The sequence below is a fragment of the Ursus arctos genome, unplaced genomic scaffold (assembly GCF_023065955.2).
Source record: "Ursus arctos isolate Adak ecotype North America unplaced genomic scaffold, UrsArc2.0 scaffold_25, whole genome shotgun sequence".
Taxonomy (NCBI): domain Eukaryota; kingdom Metazoa; phylum Chordata; class Mammalia; order Carnivora; family Ursidae; genus Ursus; species Ursus arctos.
This window is the reverse complement of record NW_026622930.1, coordinates 35557062-35581710: the sequence shown is the minus strand read 5'-3', so window position 1 is coordinate 35581710 and position 24649 is coordinate 35557062. Positions and strand designations below refer to the sequence as shown.

General features: G+C 37.9%; 1 protein-coding gene and 2 long non-coding RNA genes across 4 annotated transcripts in view; 2 read left to right on the top strand and 1 right to left on the bottom strand.

Annotated features, from left to right (window-relative positions):
* Nucleotides 1–2143, top strand: part of LOC130544800 (uncharacterized) — a 50306-nt gene extending 48163 nt beyond the window's left edge. The window contains exon 2 of the long non-coding RNA XR_008961397.1: nucleotides 661–2143. This is a non-coding gene — a long non-coding RNA (uncharacterized LOC130544800). The remainder of the gene's footprint in view (nucleotides 1–660) is intronic.
* SGPP1 (sphingosine-1-phosphate phosphatase 1) overlaps nucleotides 1–19535 on the bottom strand; it is a 31965-nt gene extending 12430 nt beyond the window's left edge. The window contains exon 1 of one of the 2 annotated variants that reach the window (XM_026486907.4): nucleotides 18670–19535. In XM_026486907.4, the coding sequence (XP_026342692.1) occupies nucleotides 18670–19347 (678 nt within the window). In that variant the 5' untranslated portion in view covers nucleotides 19348–19535. The remainder of the gene's footprint in view (nucleotides 1–18669) is intronic. The other variant, XM_026486844.4, reaches the window with a different exon arrangement.
* Nucleotides 19536–19605: 70 nt separating this feature from the next.
* LOC123000373 (uncharacterized) overlaps nucleotides 19606–24649 on the top strand; it is a 64590-nt gene continuing 59546 nt past the window's right edge. The window contains exons 1-4 of the long non-coding RNA XR_006408336.3: nucleotides 19606–20304; nucleotides 21853–22024; nucleotides 23119–23162; nucleotides 23756–23913. This is a non-coding gene — a long non-coding RNA (uncharacterized LOC123000373). The remainder of the gene's footprint in view (nucleotides 20305–21852; nucleotides 22025–23118; nucleotides 23163–23755; nucleotides 23914–24649) is intronic.

The window sequence follows — 24649 nt, the reverse complement described above, 5'->3', positions numbered from 1 at the left end:
TCCTCTTAGTTTCTTTTCTAGACTCTACCTATTTCTCCAGCCTTTCTTCCTCGTGCACGAGGAACTTGGTTAATGGGGTAGACATGTAACTATATAATGAAGTAAGTGCTATGAGAGTACACTAAAAATTCTGAGGGATTCTAAGGGATGGATACTTAACTTAAAGATGTGAACAAAGTCACCCAGATTAAGTAAGATCCAAGTTGTCCTGAGAGATGAGCAGGATTTAATCTTTAGAAAAATGGAGTACAGGGCAAAAAAAAGATAAAAGACATTATAAACAGCAGGAACACCATGAACAAAGGCTTGTGGGGAAGAAATTGTAAGAAGTGTGGTTTTCTAGGAGAATAAGCTTACACTCTAGCTGGGGGAAGGCACTAAATAGTGAACATAAAGTATGCAAATTGTATGATACTTAAAGATATATAAATTATATAAGATGTGTTAAGTACTATGTGTTCAAGTGTGTTAAGTACTATAGAGAAATAAAAAGAGAACAGGTGTTGAAACAGTAATGTTCATCAAATATTCCTTATGCTCCTCCACATTTTCAGGTTCACTTGCAGTTACATTGGGACTATGTGACTAGTTTAGCCAGTGACTGGGGAAAAGTGACTCATGCCACTTTCAATCATTCTATGATCTCTCTCTTCCTTATAGATGCAACCCTGGAAGCCACATGCTGAGATGTATCACAAGATAAGCAAACTTCCATCAGCCTGGGTCCCTGAAGACCAGACCTTTCTCAAGCTCTTACAAAAAAAAAAGAAAAGAAAAAAAAACAAAACAAAAACCCAGAAGTGAACACTTCCTAACTCATTCTGTGAGGCCATTATTACCCTGATATCAAAACCAGACAAAGACATCACAAGGAAACTACACACCAATATCTCTTGTAAATACAGGTGTAAAAAGCTCCTACAAAATATTAGCAAACCAAATCCAAGAGCTCATTAAAAGTATTATACATCATGATATATGGTGTGGGATTTATCCTAGAAAAATGAGGGTGGTTCAACAAAGAAAAATCAATGTAATACATCACATTAATAGAATTAAGAAAAAATACCCATGATCATCCTTCATAATAAAAGCACTCAAAAAACTAGGAAAGAAGGGAATTTCTTCAACGCGATAAATAGCATTTATGAACTACCTACAGATAACATACTTAATGGTGACAGACTAAAAGGTTTCTCCCCAAGATGAGAAAGACAAGATGTCTACCTCTCACCGCTGTCTATCACCGTATTATAAGTTCTAGCCAGAACAATTAGGCAAGAAAAAGAAATTAAAGACATCTAAATTGGAAAGGACAAAGTAAAACTATCTCTACTCACAGATAACATGATTGTAAAAAAAAAAAAAAAAATCCCAAAAGAATCCACAAAAAACTCCTACAGTTAATAAATGAATTCAGCAAAGTTGCAGGGTAGAAGATCAACCCACACAAATCAGTTCTCTTTCTATACACCAGCACTGAACAACCGGAAAAGGAATTTAAGAAAATTCGATTTATGATAGCATCCAAAAGGATAAAATACCTAGAAATAAATTTAACCGAGTAGAACACTGGTACACTGAAAGCTACAAAACATTAATGGAAGAAGTTACAGACCTTATCTTTGACATAAGATGTATTTATGCATTAGGATATAATAAATCTTATGTATATTCTCTATATGTACATATAGAAAAAATAACAGTATTTAAATTATTGTCTCTTTCCTCAAGAACGTATGTTCCATGGGGGCAGGAACTTGAATCCATTTTGCTCACTGCTGTATTATCCGTGACTGCAACAGTGTCTACCTTCGCTAAATGAAGTAGACGTAAGCCTTCAGCCGCTAAGGATATCAGTCTTGCCTTATCACATTCATGATAACCTTGGGGTCAAAGGCCATTCAGTTCCTGGCCTCAAACCTGGGCCGCCTTAACCTTTAGTTCTAAGAGCATCTCTGGAATCCATCACAATAAATTGCAATCTGAAAATCCTTTTGAATAAACTTAGGGAATTTCCAATGCTTGTTTTAGAATAAACATTGTTAGGTAAGGATTCTGTAGCTTAAGCTTTTAAAACTAATATACACTTTCTAAAACGAAGTAACCAAATGGTATAGAAATAAAAACTATTTCCTACAATCGCATATTTTGAACTATATTTTGTATACTAAAAGCAAAACAAAGCGAAAAACTTAATCACAATTGCATGTTTTCCTTCATAGTACTTTCCACACTGGTAGGCTAGTGTAATGTATAATATATGGGTTCAAAAAGGTAAAACAAAAACTGACCCATATGCAGTTATTTAATGTACACATTAAGATAAATATGTGAACTAAAACATTTTCAACTCAATCTATCCTTTTGATCTATATATCTGATGTCATCTTACTGTTTCTCTTTCCAACTCTGAAGTTACAAAGTATCAATTTAGCAACAGAACTCATCAAGTAAATATAATTTTAAATATATTTTTTATTAAAAACCACAATAAGGAAAGTACTGTTTATTACCATACTATTTGATGTAGACTTAGGTTAACAAAATAGGATCTCTTTCCTAATTTCTGTTTTAGGGAAGGGATTTGTGAAAAAGAAAGAGAAGGACTACATGTTTTAGCTTGTATCATTTTACAGCTGCGTGCCGGCGGACTCCAGCTTTCCAGAGAGTTAAGATGAACAAGAAATTCCTGATTCTCTATGTGGAAACCACAGTAGAAACAAGAGAAACTTAGTGAATTCAGTCTTCCAGGCAGTTACCAATTCATTCATTCATTCATTCATTCATTCCAATTTTAATCTGTCAAAGAAAATTTTATCTAGTTGTCTCCTGGATAATCCAGCCCTATCTACTACAAGGCCCCCGAAAATTTCTCCAGTGTCTAATTCGGAGTCTGTGGAGATTTGTTTTTTTTTTTAATTCCTATTCAAATCTCCAGGGTTGGGAGCAAATTTAGCCTGGGGTATTGATAGCTCTCGTAGAGCTGCTTCAGCACTTGGAGAGTAAATGGGGTGGGAGCAATTAAGTACAGTAATTTTCAAAATGCAAAAGGCATTATAATAGAAAACTCAAATTGTCTTCTCCATGTTGGGAAATTTAGCAATTCTGGAAGAGCCCTAGAGTCTATTTTTAAAAAAGTCCTCTTCCTCTTTTCATCTGCAATAACAATCTAACCAACCTTTCTCTCGCTACTGATACAGGAATTTGCAATTGTTCCGTCCTCCCCTTGACTGTCACCTCTACTAATTCCTACCCATCCCAATCCTTCACTCGACAAACTGGCTGGATTTTTTTTTTTAATTTTTTTTTTAAGATTTTATTTATTTATGTGACAGAGAGACAAACAGCGAGAGAGGGAACACAGGCAGGGGGAGTGGGAGAGGAAGAAGCAGCTCCCAGCGGAGGAGGCTGATATGGGGCTCGATCCCAGGACTCTGGGATCACTCCCTGAGCCGAAGGCAGACGCTTAAGGACTGAGCCACCCCTGGCTGGATTTTTTAAAGCTAAAATTCATTCCTACAAAGATGCTAGAAGAAATAAATGTGGATTTGTTCTTTACTGAAGTGTTAGATTAAATAATTTTACTTAACATACAATTTACTATGTACCAGGCACTGTTTTAAGAGCTTTATAAATATTAGTTCATTTAATCATCAGAACAACCCTATGGGATAGATATTCTACTTTAAATGAAACTGAGTCAAAGAGAGGTCCAAGATTAAAAAGGTATTAAGTTATGGGGCTGAGATTCAAACACTGAAAGTCTAATTCCCAAATCTAAGCTCTTAACCACTCTACTAAGCTGCCCTTCATGTATAATGTGTTGTTTAATTCCTTGTATCCCTAGGATCAAGCAGATTATCTCTCAGATATTTTTTATTTAGGTTTTTCTTAGAATTGAGGCTAGGTATAAACTTAATTAGAGGTAGAAGGGATCTTAAAGATATTAATTCCACTCCCCTCTCTCTACAGATGATTGACAGACCCAGGGATGCTAAATAACACTCTTCCAGTGGCCTGTTCTGATGCCTTTTCCAATTTACCATGCTTGTTACTTTATACTTTTCTCACTATACAAATAGGTAATAATTTTAAGTTTGGTAGGGATTCCTAGTTTTTATTTTGTTTTTCTTAGAGAATGTTGAGCTTTACTTGCTGAATTTATGTTATTTCCTCTAATAAGAAAGTTTTTACTTAAATCTTTAGGTCTTATCAAAAAAGCTGCAAAAAGGGGCGCCTGGGTGGCACAGCGGTTAAGCGTCTGCCTTCGGCTCAGGGCGGGATCCCGGCGTTATAGGATCGAGCCCCACATCAGGCTCCCCCGCTGGGAGCCTGCTTCTTCCTCTCCCACTCCCCCTGCTTGTGTTCCCTCTCTCGCTGGCTGTCTCTATCTCTGTCGAATAAATAAATAAAATCTTTAAAAAAAAAAAAAGCTGCAAAAAGAATTTACAAGTCCTTCACATTATTTTCAAATTAGAAAAAATTTACCAAACTGAAAACAGATCACATGACCTCCTAGATGCTTTTAATTTCATACCACTATCTAATCTTTTCATTGCACAGCCTATTACAGGAACACTTATCTAAACATTCCCTTCAGTTATTCTACCAAACGGTTCTTATTCCTACTGATATGCTTTCCTAAACTCTTTATCACACATAATCAGAATTAGTTTTTATATTGTGTCATTTGTCATTCATACTCACTGAGGTTAGTGCAAAAAAAAAAAGTCAATAAAATGACTTGCAATTAAAAGCAATGACAAAAACTGTCTTCAACAGAATTTAAAATTTTCATAGTAATTTAAATATGGGACAAAGGCAGGCACCAGAAAAAAATCATATTTTGAATTCAAGAAATGGATAATGTATATGTAAACAACAGATGACAAGGAAACCACATTAATGATACATCTGCCTTGTCCTTATACACTGCTAGTGGTATAAAAACTGATGCAACCTTTCTGGAAAGCATTTTGTCCATACATAAAAGAGCTCTAAGTGTTCATATACATCGACGCAGTGATCTCTCTCCTAAAATTCTATACCAAAGGCGGAAATGTGGGGCAAGGATTCATATATAAAAATGTTTATCATGAAATTATATATACTATACAACGATGAACAAATCAATATTTATTGATTATAATGTAATAGTTTAAAATAATGGTTTTAGGGGCATCTGGGAGGCTCAGTCGTTCAGCTTCTGCCTTCTGCTCCTGTCATGATCCTGGGGTCCTGGGATTAAGCCCCACATCAGGCTTCCTGGTCAGCGGGAAGCCTGCTTCTCCCTCTCCCACTTCCCCTGCTTGTGTTCCTTCTCTTGCTGTGTCTATCAAATAGATAAATAAAATCTTTAAAAATAAATAAATAAAACAATGGTTTTATTGGCCCTAGCTATTTACTATATGCATTTTTTGGGACTCTAGAAAATGTAAATAATAGGAATTGAATTATGTAGAGAAAAAGAAACGTATTATAAGGATACACAGTATCTGAGCCCTAAGGCAAAAGGAAGCTAAGCTTCAAGAAGAAACTGGAACTATAAACTAGACAGTCACAGGTCCCTCTCTTCTTCTTACATATCCACTTCATCTTTTACTGTGTGGCAGCTTTTCTGCTCTTTAGTCCTCATGGTAGATGGAGGTTTTTTCAATTTATTCTTCAGTGAAGAAACCCGCTCAAACTCAGTACCTGTTCTCAATTTCTGATGGATAAGATTGCAGAGACAAAATGTTTGCCCTAAAGGTGAGGGACCCCTAGAGGATTGTGAGCTAGGCTGACTCCCCAAAGGTGCCTACTTCTTCAGGTGTGGGACAATGGGCTAGTTTCATAATCTCTTTGTATCAATTTCCTCTTCCTAAGTGGAAATAATAGTATCTGTAGTAAGGACAATCCTATAATATAAAAATTATTTTGCAAGAATATGAAAGTGTGTCATTCATTAAGAATGTTTTCTAGAGGGTGCCTGGGTGGTTCTGTTGGTCAAGTATCCAACTCTTGACTTCGGCTCAAATCATGGGGTCGTGGAATCAAGCCCCCCGTGGGGCTCCCCACTCAGCAGGGAATCTGCTTCTCTCCCTCTCCACCCTCTCCCTCTGCCCCTCCTCCCTGTTCTCTCTCTCAAATAAATAAATCTTTTAAAAAAAAAGAATGTTTTCTAGGAATTTTTACTGACAGAGAAAAAATATTAGAGTTTTCCAAAGAAACAAAACCAATAAGATGTATATATACACATATATGGAGAGAGATTCACTGCAAGGAACTGGCTCTATTATTGGATTTAAGGATCATGGAGGCTACAAATACAAAAGCTGCAGGGTAGGCTAGTGGACTGGAGATCCAGGAGAGAGTTGAGGTAGCTCAAGTCCAAAGACAGTAGGTGAGCAGAATCCCCTCTTCCTCGTGGGAAAACAGTCTTTTTTCCTCCTAAGGCTTTCAATTGATCGGATAAAGCCCCACCAATATTATGCAAGATAATCTCCTCAAAGTCTACTGATTGAAATGTTAACAACCATCTAAAAAATATCTTTTTTTTTTTTTTAAGATTTTTAAAAATTGTCAGAGCAGGAGCATGCACAAGCAGGGGGAGCAGCAGGTAGGGGGAGAAAAGGCTCCCCGCTGAGTGAAGAGCCTGATGTGGGACTCAATCCCAGGACCCTGGGATCATGACCTGAGCTGAAGGCAGAGGCTTAACCAACTAAGCCCACCCAGGCGTCCCTAAAAAACATCTTCGCAGAAACATCTACACTAATGTTTGCCTAAAAATCTGGGTATCATGGCCTAGCCAAGTGATATATAAAATTAACTATCACACACTATATTATATAAAAAAATAAACACCATATACAATATGGTTGCAATTGTTTTCAAATTGTAAGGAAATACCAAAAAAGTTAACATTAGGTTTTTTCTATTTTTATTTTACAAGTCTTCTATAAAGCTCAGTACTTATCTTGGTTGTCCTTTTAGCAGCATTTAAAAATATTAATTAGGGGTGCCTGCGTGGTTCAGCCGCATAAGCGGCTGACTTTGGCTCAAGTCGTGATCTCAGGGTCTTAAGATCAAGCCCTGAGTCAGGCTCCCACTCAGCAGGGAGTCTGCTTGTCCCTCTTCCTCTGCCCCTAACCCCCGTTTACGCTCTCTCTCTCAAATAACTAAAATCTTCAAACAAACAAAAAAAAACCAGTATTAACTATTAGCCTTCTCTAGAAACACTCTTTCACTTGTAGCTTCCCTTTACAGTACATTCTTTTTATGATACTGTCCAGTTTACACTCCTTTCTTCTGCAAACATCCCTGCTTAGCCCCAGGAGTGTGGCCCTGGAGACAGGCTAATAATACTGCATGATCCTGCTCTTTTAACTATAGCTATCGGATCAGGCATGGACACTTGGCCTTAGAGAAGCAAATCCACTGGCTGGACTGAGCTGATTAGATTTTTTCCCTAATCGCAATCTGAATGAAAGTCAATCAGTCTCTGTTGTATGCTTGAAATTGGAATACTGTAGAAGTAGGTGTAAGGCTGACATATGCATGCCAAAGCAGAGAGAGAAGAAGGAAACAAATGAGAGACCATGCGACCCCAGAAAACAAGATGGACGGCACTGCTTTTAGTTCTGATAGCATTCCAGAGGCCTGGCTCCATTCCCTCAGGAAGCCTGGAAGCACTTTCTTGATTTTGACTTCCATAAGATACTCCTTCTAGTCCTCAAATTTCCTTTTTTTTTTCTTAAGCTAGTACGAATGGGTTACTAAAACCCCTACACACACACACACACACAGCCTTAGACAATCCCTAAGCTACCTTCTTACCTCTCAAACTGCTACTTGTCAGATTCTGTTTCAGGTTCTTTTTACCCTACTCATTACTTAAATATTAATGTCTTTAAAGGTTTTTTCCTTAAACCTTCTGTTCTTCTCACTATATGTACTCTACAAAGTCAGTACCATCCACTCTCATCATTCATTCTGTATATATATGCTGATGATACTAAACCTGTCTAGGCTCTTTTTTAATTTAAAGTCAATTAGCCAACATATCGTACATCATTAGTTTCAGATGTAGGGCTCAATAATTCAGCAGTCGCTTGTAACACCCAGTGCTCATCACATCACGTGCCTCCTTAATGCCAATCACCCAGTTACCCCATTCCTCCACCCACCTCCCCTCCAGCAACCCTGTTTGTTTCTTAGACTTAAGAGTCTCTCATGGTTTTTCTCCTTCACTGATGACTTCCCATTCTGTTTTCCCTCTCTTCCCCTATGATCCTCTGCACTGTTTCTTATATTCCATGTATGAGTGAAATCATATAATTGTCTTTCTCTGCCTATTTTGCCCAGCATAATACCCTCCAGTTCCATCCACATCGATGTAAATAGTAAGTATTCATCCTTTCTGATGGCTGAGTAATACTCCATTGTATATATATATATATACCACATCTTTTTTATCCATTCATTTGTCAATGCACATCTTGGCTCTTTCCACAGTTTGGCTATTGTGCTAGAAACACTGGGGTGCACATACCCCTTTGGATCAACACATTTGTATTTTTGGGGTAAATATGTCTAGGTCTCTTTCATGTGTAAACTGCCTCTGAGATAGTTTTGTCTTACAGACACCTCAAATTCAATATACCTATAACGGAATTCTCCTCTATTCTCCTGCTCCTTCTGCAAATCTCACCTGCTTTCCATATTTTCTATTTCAAAAAATCAAACTACTATTTCTCAGCTTTCCAGATAGGAAATCTGGGAATAATCCTTTACTCCTGTTTTTCTTCCTTACTGCCATTTGCAATTAATCACCATGTCTTGTCAATTCTACCTCTAAATATCTCTCAAATGTATCCATTTCTTTCTACTCCCACTGACACTATCTAGGTCAGGGGACAGTAGAGTTTTTTTATAAAGAGCCAGATAGTAACTATTTTGGGCTTTGTGGATTATAAAGTCAGAGTCACAGTTACTCAACTCTACTGCTGTAGGACAAAAGCACCACACACAATACAGATAAAAATGAATAGACATGGCTGTGTTTCAATAAAATTTGTATGAATAGCCACTAAAATTATTAATTTCATATAATTTACATGTGTCACAAAATATTCTTCTTGTGGCTTTTTTCAACTATTTAAAATGTAAAAAAAAACCATTCATAGTTCACAAGTCATACACAATCAGGCAGCTGGCCGCTGTTGGTAGTCTCCTGATCTAGGTCTCCCATCTTCTCTCACTTGAACTGGTGGAGTAACATATTGGTCTGGCTCCAGTCTTACTGTTCTGTAGTCCATTTTCCACACTACAGACAAAAGAGTCTTTTTAAAACACCAATCTAATCTCCCTGAACAAACAGACCATATTTTTGGGTTTTTGCCCTGTTATCTGTAGGGCTTATGTTATTGGCTAGTACTTAACTAGAAATGAAATGATTATATTGTGGAATTTAATGTCATTACCTTTATTAAAGCTTTTTAGTCAACAAGAAAAAATGTATACTTGCAAGAAGAAATAAAGTTGTCACAATTCTCAGTTAATATGATTTCTTCTATAAAGAACATGAGATTATACATATAAATTATTAAATTAATGGAGAGTTGAAAAAATTGTATATATGATCAATGTGTAAAAATCAACCATGTTTCTATCCTCCAGCCACAAAAAGTTACAATGTTTGATTTTTAACAAGATATCATTTATAACAATGACAAAAAATATAAAGTAACTACAAATAAATCTAACAGAAGATAAACTTGATTTATATGGAGAAAATCATAAGACTTCATTGAAATACATTTATTTAAGAAAACCTAAATAAATAAGATATACCGTATTCACAGACACATTCAATATTGTAAGGCTATCAATTCTCTCCACATTAATTTATAAATTCATTGCAATTTCAATAAAAGTCCAGAGTTTGGGTTTTTTTTTAAAAGATATTATTCATTTATTTGTCAGAGAAAGAGAGCACGCACAAGCAGGGAGAGCAGCAGGCAGAGGGAGAAGCAGGCTCCCCACTGAGAAGGGAGCCCGATGTGGGACTCGATTCCAGGACTCTGGGATCATGACCTGAGCTGAAGGCAGACGCTTAACCAACTAAGCCACCCAGGCATCCCAAAAGTCCAGAGTTTTTTATAGAAATTAAAGAGCTCATTCTTAAAATGCATATTGAAAGCTAATACTCAAAAATAGCCAAGACAATCTTGAAGAGAACTTACATAAATAAGATAATGAGACTTTCTCTAAAGCAATTAAAGCATGATGATGATATTGATAAAAAGACAAATAAAGAGATCAGTGAAACACAATGGAGAACCCCAGAATCACACCCATACACATATGGAAACTTGATATGTAACTTAAGTGGCATTACAGATAGAATAACTATTCAAAATGGTATTAGATCAATTAATTTATCAGTGTGAAAAGAAATTATATCAGATATGTATCTCACAATATACACGAAACCAACGAAAGTCAGATCAAAGATTTAAACATGAAAGTACTATTTTATCTTTCCAATAAAAAAATAGCAAAAGGATTTTTCTTTTAGAACTAGAAAAACAAAATCTAAAGTAAATACAGAAAACTGTATAAACAAGTGAAAACCACAAGAATAAGTAAAAAAAAATATTATAAAGCTACAATAAATATAATAGTATGGAACTTGCACACAAATAACAGATGTATCAAATCTAACTTAAAAATATGGATATAGACCCAAGTATATACCTATATTTAATCTATGATGAAAGTGACAGTTCAAGTCAGTAGGGGAAAATAGACTATTCAATAAATGGTGCTATTGGGCAATATCAAGTTAGATTCCTTCCTCAAAACGAGATGGTTAAAAGATTTAAGCATAAAAAAACAATCACAGAAGTACTATAAGAAACCATGGTAGAAGGCTATTCTAAATATTATATAAAACCCAGAAACCATGGGGCACCTGGGTGGCTCAGTCGTTAAGCGTCTGCCTTCGGCTCAGTTCATGATCCCAGCGTTCTGGGATCGAGCCCCGCATCAGGCTCCCTGCTCAGCGGGAAGCCTGCTTCTCCCTCTCCCACTCCCCCTGCTTGTGTTCCCTCTCTCACTGCCTCTCTCTGTGTGTCAAATAAATAAATAAAATCTAAAAAAAAAACAAAAAAACAAAAACAAGAAAACCCCCCAGAAACCATGAAACAAAAGATACCTAAAAGGAAAATAATTCTGCTTGGGAAAGAAAAGTAGGAAGAGAATTAATAATTTAGGAAAGCATATTTCTAAATCACACATGGACAAAAGGCTAATTTGACCACAATATAAAGGGCTTCAAAAACTAATAAGTAACTCAAGAGAAACAAAAAAACATAAGTCCATGCAACAATTTATACAAAACTATCCACAGGAACATTATTCAAAATAACCAAAAAATACAACCAAATGTCTATCAACTGATGAAAGGATAAAAAAAAAATGTTGTATATCCGTCTGATGGGATAGTACTTGGCAATAAAAAGGAATGAAAGGAATGAAGTACTGATAAATGCTATGATATGGCTGAACCTTAAAACATGCTAAATGAAAGAAGCCAGCAACAGACTATAAACTGTATGCTTCCATTTACATGAAATGTCCAGAGTAGGCAAATCTATACGGACATAAAGTGGATTAGTGATTGTCTAGGGTTGCCTAGGAATTGGCAGGGGGAGATGGGGAGAGACTACTATGGGTATGGGGTTCCTTTGGGCGGTGATGAAAATATTTTAAAGTTGATTGTGGTTATGGTTGCACAACTCTATGACTATATCAAAAGCCACTGAACTGCATATTTTAAATGGGTGCATTGTATATGAATTACATCTCAATTAGTTTTTTAATATAAACAAAAAACAAAAAACAGTAAGTACAGTGAGAGGATTTGTTTCTGTCCATAAAGGATTAACTATTGTAATAACAGCTGTTCACTGTAAACAGCCAGAAAACTAGACAACTTTTATAAAACAACCATTTTCATATACTGGAAAAGAAGCAGCACAGCACTGTAATTCAGGAGAAAAGGGAAACAAATGAGACGAGCCCTATGATTGCCCTAACTTGCTGCTGGAGGTAGTTTCCAGGCTGTAGCATGGGAGGAGGAACCAAAACAAAGTCTAGCAGTCTCACTGAGTTAAGGGGAAGCAAAGCAGAATTCACAGAGGCCAAAGCAGCCATTAATTTGCAGGACAGAGCACCAGAGAGAGGAATCCACACAGAGAATGAGCCTCAGAGATCTGTAGGGGTTCTCTGCAAATTGTTTACTGAGTACTAATATGTGCATGCATGGGGTGAAAATCCACAGGCTGGGGAAAATAGTAGGCCAAACAATTCCCAAAGTTCACATAGGCCCGGAATTGCTTTCCCACTAGGCAGAGTACTAAGGCAACTGCGCAGTCTTTATAAGGTTATCACCTGGAGAGCCTGGCTGGCTTAGTTGGTAAAGCATGCGACTCTTGATCTCAGGTTTGTAAGTTTGAGTCCCACACTGAGTGTAGAGATTACTTATAAGTAAAATCTTAAAAAAAAAAAAAAAAAAAAAAAAAAAAAGGTTATGACCTTTGTCGTGAAGTCAAATTAGCTCTAGACTATGGTTATTCCAAACCCTCTCTATCAAGCTTAAACTGACAAAGTAATTTAACTGTAACCACGATCAAGTCTGACACTATTTAAAGGAATAAACAAAATCTAAAACTATAAAAATTACTAAGCAAAGAAGCCAGAGAATATGATCTATAACCAGGAAAAATATTAGAATCACATAAAGATGACAAAGATGATGGAATTAGTGGATAAGAACCTTAACACAGCTATTAAAGTCTTATACTCAAGAACTAAAAGAAAATAGGAACATAATGAGTGGAGAAATGGAAGATTTAAAAAACACCCAACTGGAGCTTCAGATATAAAATATACAGTATCTGAAACTATATCCCATCCTACTTGAGGAGTCTACCAGAAAATCAGACACCGCAGAAGAAAAGATCAGTGAACTTGAAGTCAGAGCAATAGAAACGATCCAAAATGAAGCACAGAGAGCAAAAACGCTGCAATCATCATCATCACAGCAGTGATCTACGAGTGACCAGTGTTAAACAGTATAACATACATGGAACTGAAGTTCCAGAACAGGAGGAGATGGTGGAAGAGGGGGAGAAAAAAAATTTCTAGAAATGCTGGAACATTATATAAAAATAATAATGTATTATTATGAGTTTTAGAACATATATAGATGTAAAATGTATGACAATAATAATACAAAGGAGGGGAGTGGGAAAAATGGAAGTATACTCTTGTAAGGCTCTTATGCTATACTTGAAGGGGTATAACATTACTTGAAGGTAGAGCAACAGTTTACAAAAAAGAAAACCCCAAAAAGAATAGTTAAAAAAAAAAAAAAAGATCAGCAAGTAAAATACCACCAATCTAATAGGTAAAAAGTATGAGAAAGGTTTGAATAGGGAGTACTGGAATAGTCAACTTACTAGATAAATTATGCTACATTAATATATTGGAGCAGGGGCACCTTTGTGGCTCAGTCCATTAAGCGTCCAACTCTTGATTTTGGCTTGGGTTATGATCCCAGGGTTCTGGGATCGGTCCCTGTGTCAGGTTCCTTGCTCAGCAGCAAGTCTACTTGAGATTCTCTCTTCCTCTCCCTCTGCCCCTCCCCCTGCTCTCTCTGTCTCCTCTCTCTCTCTAAAATAAATAAATAAGGGGCATCTGGGTGCCTCAGTTGGTTAAGCATCTGCCTTCGGCTCAAGTCATCATCCCGTGGTCCTGGAATCGAGCCCTTCCTCCCTGCTCAGGCTGCTTGAGCCTGGTTCTCCCTCTCCCACTCCCCCTGCTTGTGCTCTCTCTCTTTCTGTGTCAAATAAATAAGTAAAATCTTTAAATACATACATACATAAATCTTAAAAAATATATATGTATATTGGAGCATAATGTAAATGTGAAAAAATTACATAGCTCTATATAGTATGGAAAGGCAATATAATATAGTAGCATAATGTAATTTTGCAGCCAAATTGGGTTTGAATTCAGGCTCTGTTACGTACTTGCAGAGTTACCTGGAGCAAATTACTTAAGTTCCCGCCACCTCAGTTTCTTCTTCTGCAAACCAGTGATAATAGTCATAGGATTTTACGGGGATCAAAAGAATTAAGTTATGTAAAGCATTTAAAACAACTGTTAAGCACAAAGTTAGTATTCATTAACTGTTGGGTAAAAGAAAAGGAAAATCTTTCCACAATATTTCTAAATGAGAAAAGTAGGGTCCAGAACACTATAGTATGTTACCATTTGTATGAAAAATAAACTACATAGATATATATCTATAACACCAACGACTCTCTAGAAGGCTAAACAAGAAACATAACAATGAATCCTCTGGAATAGAGACTCTGGTAGCTGTCGAACAGAAAAAGAAAAGAAATGCACTCTCCTCTTCATATTTTCATGTAAATATTAAATTTTCTATGAAGTATTCCCCATTCAAACACATAAATTTAATTAATTTTAAACCAAGAATTAATAATAAGCACTTATAAAATCAGGAAAAGGTGCATTTCAAACACAAGTATGACACTAGGTAAAAAGAAATCAAAGAGCAAACCAATCTGATTTTTTAATAAACTGTTTCTTCCTAGAATTACCAGTAATCAGTTTCCACTGGCTCTTGCAGCCGTTTCTAGTCTTTGTCACTGTGACCCACTTTTGTAGTTCTTGTCTTCCTTTTATCTTTTCATGATCTCAGATATCTTTATTATCTACAATAAACTATATTTTAATAAAATTATGTGCTTTTCTTTTCCAAAGCTCTTATGTTTATGGCATTTTTTATTTATATTAGGAAGATGGAGGGAAAGGAAGGGTGAGAAAATCACTGATTTCAGTCAATAACTTAATACATGTTTAAAACACAAATATTTGCGGATATTGCATATGTATGTACATACACATTATCTTCTCAAGGCATATAAAAACTGTTTTTGTAGTTTAAGACAATCCCATCTATTTCAAAAATATTTGTTATCACAAAGATTCTTAAAAATCACATAGCGTGATTTTAAGAGTTTTCTGCATAAGCTCTGGAGTCTGTAAGATTTAAATTTGCCCTCTGAGACTTACCTAGAGCTATGTTACTTTGTCAAGTTACTTAACCTCCCTCTACCTTAGTTTCCTGATCTGTAAACTTGTATTAATAGTAGAATCAAACATTGGGATGTTTTAAGAGTAGACTAAATCAGGAAATAAACCTTTCAAAAAATGTCTGACCTCTACTAAGACCTTCATAAATGTTAATAATAGAATTATTATTATTATTAAAATTAGAGAAAGGATATAGACTAGTTAGGAATGGGTTTGGCTATAAAGTGTGTGATGACAATTTTTTAAAAATGAAATTAATCTAAAACTTTCTTAATGTTATTAAATCAGGTATATAATTAAAACTTATATGCTATACTATTAAAGAATTAAGAATTTTTATTTTTTTAAAGAACATGCAAAAATAAATACAAAAGGAATGCTTTGTTTTTAATTTTCGATTATTCTTCAAAGGGCTATGTTCTTAACACCTGCTGCTCCTTATTTCTTATGTTTCAATTCAGGCTACAAAAGATTCCAACAAATAATATGAGAGCAATAATTATTATCCTGGCTAATGGATCAAGTTAATACATGGAGATATGCCATACATCTTCTATCTTGCATCACCGTGAAAAAAAAATTCTAGTATCAACCGCTTCAAGTCATACTCTTCTGATCTCTCTTTTTCTATTATAACATACCTTTGAAAGATTCAAAGACTGGAATTGCAAAAAAGGTGAGACAACAATGTTGGAGAAATATAAACCATATTTTAAGGATCAAGAGTTAATTTTACTGGAAGGGGTTTAAGAAAGTACATTTTTTTTCCTCAAAAATCTTTGGGAAACTTCAGTAAAATGCACTACACCCTTACTTAGCTAGCTAATGGATCAGAATCTCTGAAAGTAAACCTACACTTTGAACAAGCCCCAAGTAATTTTTTTTGGTCTATGGTCATTATAAGAACAAATGAGGACTAATGAAACAGAAGGGGTTAATTAAAAAGGTTCCGTGTAGGAGGTGAATCTTCAGCAGATTTCAAGTAGGAACATTAAGTGGCAGGGAGGAGTTCAGTAGTTATTCCACACCAAAGGGATGGTATGTGAGATAACTCTGCTTCCAGAGCTATTTCAGCATCCTGGGCACACAGAAGCAACCACACTTGTCCTGAATAAGCTGTAGGGGCCCAGCAGATGGACAGGACTGTCAACCAAAACTACTCTTAGAAAAACACCAGGCTTTCATTGTCTGATTCTTATCCCGAGTTTCCAATATTTTTTTTAAAGATTTTATTTATTTGAGAGAGAGTGAGCACAAGCAGGGGGGAGGGGCAGAGAGAGAAACAGACTCCCCAATGAGCAGGGAGCCCCATGCGGGCTTGATCTCAGAATCCTGGGATCACGACCTGAACCGAAGGCAGGTGCTTAACCAACTGAGCCACCCAGGCACCCGTCCAATATTTTTTTTCATTACCCACTCTGGAAATACAAGCCTCCAAAGTACAACAATCCTAACTGACAGAGAATAGGACCAAAACAACTTAAGCAAGGGAAGGTACTTTTGTTTTCAATTCATGACAAGGATTTTTAAAAAGTAAAAAGGTAAAAAAATCATTTTGGTTTTTATACTAGATTATTACAAACATTTATAAACAGGACTTCCATACAAGGGAGTCTTTCTTCTATAACAGCTAACCAAAAGATAACTGTTCAAATTTAGAAGTTTATTCAAATTGAGAGTAAAAATATGTAAAATAAGAAATTTAAACTAATGTTACAAGATTAATTCTAGTAGGTCAGTTTCTACGTCTGTAAAATGATAGTTTGAGAGTAGGTGATTTCTAAAGTCATGTCTAGCTCAATTTCTAAAACTGAACGATCTACAAATTCCCCGACTTTGAATTAAATTTATTAGATTGTCCAAAACTATAATGCAAGCTTATTCTGATAATTTAAATAACCCTGAAATGTTAGAACACTAATATCTACAATCCATAAATGATCAGCAGTACTGTTTTCAGATTTCCTGTTAGCATGTGTTCTGAATAAATGATGAGCAAAAAATAACTTTTCCCTTACTTGGACTTCTAATATTAACAGCATGCAACATAGCTATTCATTGAGGAGTTATAAAAGGCCCTACAGTAATAGAATCCTGAAAGTCTCATGAAAATAAGAGAAATATCATTAGCTAACTAGTAAATATCATGCCAAACATAACTCAATGACAATCTTAAATACGAAATCTTTAGATTAAATAAAATTTGAGATCTTTATCATTCAAAAAAGGCAGCACTACTTTACAATCTGAATATCCTCTATATCTCCTTTGGCTAAATAGGAAGGAAAAAAAACTGTCCATGGTACTCTTCCCTCATAATTCTGTCATTCTTACCCTGCACATTACGTATTTTCCATGTTACTGTAAGAGAGATGCACAGCACAGAAGTGCCCAAGGGGACAAGATTTTATCTATACTGAAATTAAATCTGGAATGAGTAAGCTTATCATAATGGAGCTTTACACAGAATTGACTATTTCTCAATGTAAGATGATTTTGTGTTCTAACGGAAAAAAAAATCGAGGAAGTCTGATTCTTTAGATTCTCCATAATTACTAACTTTATTCTTAAATTAAGGGATTGGTCTGCAGGAGGAACAAAGCTCCTTACAATTTAAAAGATAAAACAAGACAGCAGTCTAAGAATAAATTTTGCTCCCGTAGAAAAGAATTAGTTTTCAAACCCACGTAACATTTATGGACCATGAAAAAGTGAGAAATGGGAGGCCAAAAGAAGTAGGCAAAATATAAAATGTTTACCATTAAAAACTCATCCCTGATGGTCAGGCTGGCCCGCTGTCAGACATATCATTTTTACAAACCCACTAGTCTGACCAAGATCCCTAATGTGATTCAGAAGTTATGAAACTTTGTGTCTATCAGCAAATTAGCAACCACACCCCTTAAAAAAAAGCACTCAGGCTGTGTTCCATTAACTTCCATAAACAGCAGCTTTCGTTTAAAATTCATTACTTCATTGCCTAGAACGACCATGTTTGTTTTGGAATTACACTACGGTTTTATAAACATTGTCTCAGAGTAAAGCTAAAAAGACTTTACCCAAGCCTGAAACTGAATTAGTTTGGGGAGAGCACGGGATATTATGGTGAAAGTGGGTCTTCGTTACCTAACGATTAAGTGTAAGAACATTATAATTAATTACAATTATATTCTGTGCATCATAAGAATTAAAACCATTTAAAAAATCAACCAAAGCCCAATGATAATGTTACCCCACGAATAGCGTTTCCTTTGGGTTCTAAGAAAGGCACTGCTATTAGAATATAGTTTGACAGCTAAGTCTCTAGGTTTCCCCCGGTCACTTAATTTTTTAAAACCTAGAAAGGGCCTGTTCGCGGGGGCTGTGAAACCCCGTGGAAAGAGAGGTTTGGAACAGGAACGGCCAAATTAAAATAACTGTGCGGAATGAAGAAAACTCCGGGTTCTGCCGCGGAGAACTCCCCCAGGCACAGCAGGCGAGGAGAGGGAACCTTACCTGCCAGCGGCCGTAGGTGAGGAGGACCATGGAGATGGGGATGGCGGTGCCGGACATGGCATGGGTGGAGGGCATGCTGTACTCGGAGTTGTAGAAGACCTCCAACTTGACCACGGGCGGCGAGGCGGGTCGCGGCCAGCGGATGATGTCCTTGGTGCACTGGCCCAGGTACATGACCAGCACCCAGATGACCACGAGCCTCCGGCCCACCAGGGGGTCCAGGTTCCAGATCCAGAAGGGGAAGAACAGGATGTAAAAGAGTTCGTTGCCCAGTTCCGTGCCGAAGCAGAACAGGTAGTAGAGCGGCCAGTTGCTCACGTGGGCCAGCTCGCCCTCCTCGCCCGTCAGCGAGTTGCGGCGCAGAGCCCCCACGCGCCGCGGCGAGGCCGGGCCCAGTTCGGTCGCCAGCCCGTTCCGCACGCCGTTGGGGGCGCCGCCGCCGCCGCCGCCGGGCTTGGCCGGACACTGATTGCGGTCGCTCCCGGGCGGCTGCGGCTCTCGGCGCCGGGCGTCTCCAGCGAGGGGCACCTCCGCCTTCTCATCCTCCCTCGGATCGGTCGCGGGCGCGGCGGAGCGGCGCGGAAGCGCTTCCACCCCGCACAGCCGCTGGAAACGGGCCACTTTCTGCGGCTCCTGCAGACGGCCAGCCAGCTGGGCCAGGCGCTGGCTCAGCGACATGATAACGGGACCCGGGCGGCCCGCGGATGGGAGGACGTCGGCGGCGGGAGGACGGGCCGGCCCCCAGCGCAGCCCCGAACCGTCCCCGCGCGCCTGGCCAGCGGCAGCGGCGCCCAGCTGGACCGGATCGGCTCTGCCTAGTGACGGCGCCACAGGCCGCAGCGGCCGCCGCGCGCCCCCGCCCCGCGCGCCCCTCCCTGGCCGCGCGCGCTCCGCCACCGCCCGCGGCCTCCACGCGCCGGCGCGCGCAGCGCCCGGCCCCGCCCCCCACTGCCGTTCGGGGAGAGGGCCCGGCCGCGCGGGGCCGCCCCGAGTGCATCCGGAGGCGTCTGGGTGCTGAGACTCGGCGGGCAGCCTGCCTGGAGGTTCGCCTTCACCTCCACCAGGCGTCGCGGCGCTCGGCGGGCGAAGGTTGCCTGCCCCCTTTCTCCAACTTCAGCCCTCGTTTCCCTCCGGCTGTGGTGCCGGCCTCCCTCTGACGAGCGTTGACTCGGAAAGGCCACGATCCTGGTGTCGGCGTCGGCAATGCGAGTGGCCAAGCACCCGGACTTCCTGCTGGCACAAAATCAAATGTTTAATGGTGAATGAAGGCGAAATAACCACCATGGTCTCGGAATCGTTCCACTCAAGTGATCTCAAGTAATTACAGAGATGTCTCTGACGGTTGGTGTCCTGACAGCCACGTGCCAATTGACCAATGGTGGCAAGGCTAGACGCAGGTCCCAGGACAATACTGTGCCATTGATCAAATAAGAGATCACAGTTGTTCTTGACTTAAATGTAGACTTTCCTTTTAATAAATTCTAATAGTGAGGTGGGGTTGCACAGAAGAAATGTAATTGGTGGCTGTGATTTAGAGGCTTAACTTCCATGTCTCACAAGTTACAAACCTGACTTCTAGAAAATAGAGTTTTTATTAGAAGGTCTCTGAATTCTAATTCCAGGAAGTTACTTCAGGTAAGGTGGATATCTATAATTAAACAATTTGAACCTCTTCCAAGGAACAGGCTGGAAATTTCCCCTCCCGTGTCATTAGAAACATTTCCTTCATTTCCTATGGAGAGTTAGTCTCCTCCTCCCACTCCACTTGCTAAGCTGTAGCCATAGAAAGATGACTAAATCATCATCCCGGTCTTAAAGTTGCTCACAGTATAAATGGGAGACAGAGATAGGTCTGCCTGTCAAGTACAGAGCAGATGGTAAATGCTAAAATGGAGACAACAACATGGTCTGGAAAGAAGAAACAGGTTGACTGGGGACAGCAAGAAAGGTAAAAAGTGATCCTCTTGAGCTGGGATCCTTATTAAAGAGCAAGATAAGAATAGGTGGAGAAACTTAGGAAAAGAGAAAATGAATAAAGACAGGGGATAGGAATGTGCAAAGATGTATTTGGTAAACAATCAATAGCTCATGGAATACAGAGTAGGAAGAGTAAGTGATTAGAATGGGGTTAGAAAGAGGGGATAGGACCAGATTGTAAAGACCTTGCATGCCTAGCTGGAGATTTTATTTTGTAGTCAGTGGAGAGCCATGGAAGGCTTTTAACCTAGGGAGTGCTGTGCTTTGGAAAGATAACTGAGAAGGAAATCAAAGATAAATTGTCAGAGGTCAGAGACCAAAGGCCAGGTAAATAATTAGAAGACGATTGCACTAGTCAGGTGAGAGAGAATGAGAGCCTGAACTAGGGCTGTGGTTCTGGGAATTGAAAGGAAGAGGATAGATTTGAAAAGGATTTTGAAACTAGGAAAAGGTTAAAGCATTTCATTTGAATTCATAGGTCTGCAGGCAAATAATAGTCCATCCTTGGTTGGAACACGTTGTGTCTAATATTGAGGCATTTGTAATCTTTGAGGGAGACAAAACCTGAGAAAACGTGTAAGTATATTCAGAGATGTAAAGCCAGGCATACTAAAGACCTCGAGGAAGAGAGATACAAGCAGTCACTACATGGAGTAAGCAGAGAGGCAGCATTGGGTTATCTATGAATGGTTCTGTGAAATGGATTATTAGCTGGCGTTTGAAAACAAGGAGCAGGGGCGCCTGGGTGGCACAGCGGTTAGGCGTCTGCCTTCGGCTCAGGGTGTGATCCCGGCGTTATGGGATCGAGCCCCACATCGGGCTCCTCTGCTATGAGCCTGCTTCTTCCTCTCCCACTCCCCCTGCTTGTGTTCCCTCTCTCGCTGGCTGTCTCTCTCTCTGTCGAATAAATAAATAAAAAATCTTTAAAAAAAAAAAAAAAGAAAACAAGGAGCAACTTGTACAGAGAGGTGGGAACAGCCTCAGTGAGGCAGTTTACACATGTTCTTTTGTCAAAATAATTTGTTTATAAAGGAATTATTCAGATTCATCCAAGGAATTTCCAGTTCTGGGGACTCATTAGCCTAAAGATAGCAGAGAAAGAAGAAGATATATAAAAAAAGGAGAGGTGATATTTTTATCTTATGGTTGAATTATGACTTCTTCAGTAATGGTGTATTTTGTCAGAATGCAATGTTCTCTTTAAAGGTAATAGAAAGATGAAATGGGAATTTGGCCTACAACTGCACCTGAAGAGGCAAAGAATGTTAAGCTGACAAAACTTGAAAGGGCTGACACTGTCCTGCTGGTGCTCTGAATCTGTAAATGATAAGGACAAGGTCAAAAACAACAAAGCACCATGATGAAAAGAATAGTTCTGGTAGGTTCTATTTACACTCACTCTGAACTTTTCATCTTGAAACTTAATAGGAATGTAAGCATTTTTATAACAAAGCATAAACACTTTTAAAAAAGAAAATATTGTGGAGAGGAGGTGGGAAAAAAAGAAAGAAAAGGGAAGGGAAGAGAAGAAGAGAAAAGACAAGACAAACATTGCTACCAAGTAAGGACATGACTAACTGGATGTGATAGTCAAATGTCTTAGTTTATGTTGCGTAATTAACACGTTAAATAAATTTTGTTAGATCCTTCTCTGACTTCAGTTTAACTTTATGTAATATTAAAACCTTTTTGAGATACATGAACTATAAACACAAAGTATTGCTGTCATTTCTAAATGGACCTTTCATAAAAGTAGAAACAGTATACACTCCTAGCCTTGGTCGTTTTAACTTCCACAGGTAATTTAAGTTGTTTTTTATGATACTGGGTTGAGATAAATCAGTGATTCAACTACCTTTACAATGAAGTCCTAAGAATTTTACCTTAGAAATACATCTTCTAAGTAATATATATTTAAAACTATGTTATACATATTGTATATATGAAAGTTGCTAATAGATCTTAAAAGTCCTCATCATAAGAAAAAAAATTGTAACTGTGATATGATGGATATTAACTAAAATTGTGGTATTCATTTTGTAATGCATATATCAAATCATTATATTATATACTTTAATACTGACTTCTATGTCAGCTCTATCTCAATGAAACTAGAAGGGGAAAAAACTATGTTACTTAATAAGAAAATGATAATATTCATTTTAAACTGAATATTTATTATCATCAATTTATTTTCTCTCTTGCCTGGAAAACAACTTAATTTTTTATTCATTAAACTACAAAATTTATATATTTAGGGCAAGTTATTTACCCTAATTTATTACTATTAACTATTAGTAGAATATTTTTGACATGTAGGTATCAGTACATAGCACATTATGGACATCAATAAATGGTGAATATGGATTTGTTATTTTTAAAATATTAAACCTGTGTTTATTAAATTTGTTGCATATACACCTAGTAATTTTATCCTGCATCTTTGATTAGTTTTATATTTCTAAAAAATAGGATTTCCTCTGAATTCTCCAAAAGATACCTATCATAGCACAAATGTAAGTAAAATGTGATAAGTATACAAAAAATTTTATAATGAACAGATAATGAGTTTTCTTTGCTGTATGTTTTCTGTGCCCCAACATTTCAATCACTTTCTCCCAAGGTAAGATTCTGAGGAGGAAAAAAAAAAGAACTTACAGAAAATGATCTGAGGGTCCCCTGGGTGGCTTAGTCAGTTAAGCATCTGTCTGCCTTCAGCTTGGGTCATGATCTCAGGGTCCTGGGATCGAGTCCTGCATCAGGCTCCCTGCTCAGTGGGGAGTCTGCTTCTCCCTCTGCCCACCCTCCACCTCCCCCCCCCCGCCCCCCTCCCCCCACCCCGGGCTCATGCTCATGCTCTTTCTCTCACTCTCAAATAAATAAATAAAATCTTTAAAAAAAAGAAAAGAAAATGATCTTAGAGTAGTCTAAGCAAGAGAATACATGGCCTCTCACCCACACTGGCCAACATAACCAGGGAATTCTTTCCCTACCATATAGACCATCTATACTCAGTTTTCTTTTGCCCCAAATTTATAGTACTTTTTTTAAAAACCATTTTTTTCTTCCTAACATTTTTTCCCCTTTGTTTGTTAACATCTCTTTCCAGTTCCAATTTTCTTCTTAAAATCTGATTCATGGCTTCCCACCACGCCCCCCCAGAAATGATTGGAAATACAGGTGTGTACCCAACTCTGAAGATTTATTCTTAATTCAAGACTTGAAATCTCCAGCCGCATCTGCCCATGGACCATTCCAGACATTTTGGTAGGTGTTGATCTACCCCTAATATTTCTGTGTTTGTGATAAACTAGAGTAAATTCTCCATTAATCAGAATGGTTCATTTAATTTTCTAAAGAACATTAACCGTTTTTATAAACTTTAGCTCTTGGTGAAAATATTTATAAAATGTGTTTGGTATATATTTTTTCTTTTTTTATTGAGGTACAATTGACATAATTATGTTAGCTTCAGGTGTACAACTTAGTAATTCAACATTTAGATACAGTGCAAAATAATCACCACAATAAGTCTCATTACCATCTATTACCATACAAAGTTAACACAACGTTATTGACAGTATTCCCTGTGCTATACATTATATCCGCATGACTTATTTATTTTAGTACTGAACGTTCGTACTTCTTGATCCCCTTCACCCATATCTGCACCCAGCAATCCTCTTCCCCTCGGGAAACCACCAGTCTGTTTTCTATATCAATGAGTCTGGGCTCTGTTTTGTTTTGTTTGTTTTTAGCTTTCACATATAAGTAAAATCACGTGGTATTTGTCTTTCTTTGTCTGACTTATTTCACTTAGCAGAATACCCTCCAGGTCCAACCAGGTTGCGGCAAATGGCAAAATTTCATTCTTTTTAATAGCTGGGTAGTATTCCATTGTATATATACCACATCTTCTTTATCCATTCATCCATCAATGGACACTTAGGTTGTTTCCTTATTTTGGTTATAGTAAATAATGCTGCAACAAATATATCTTTTC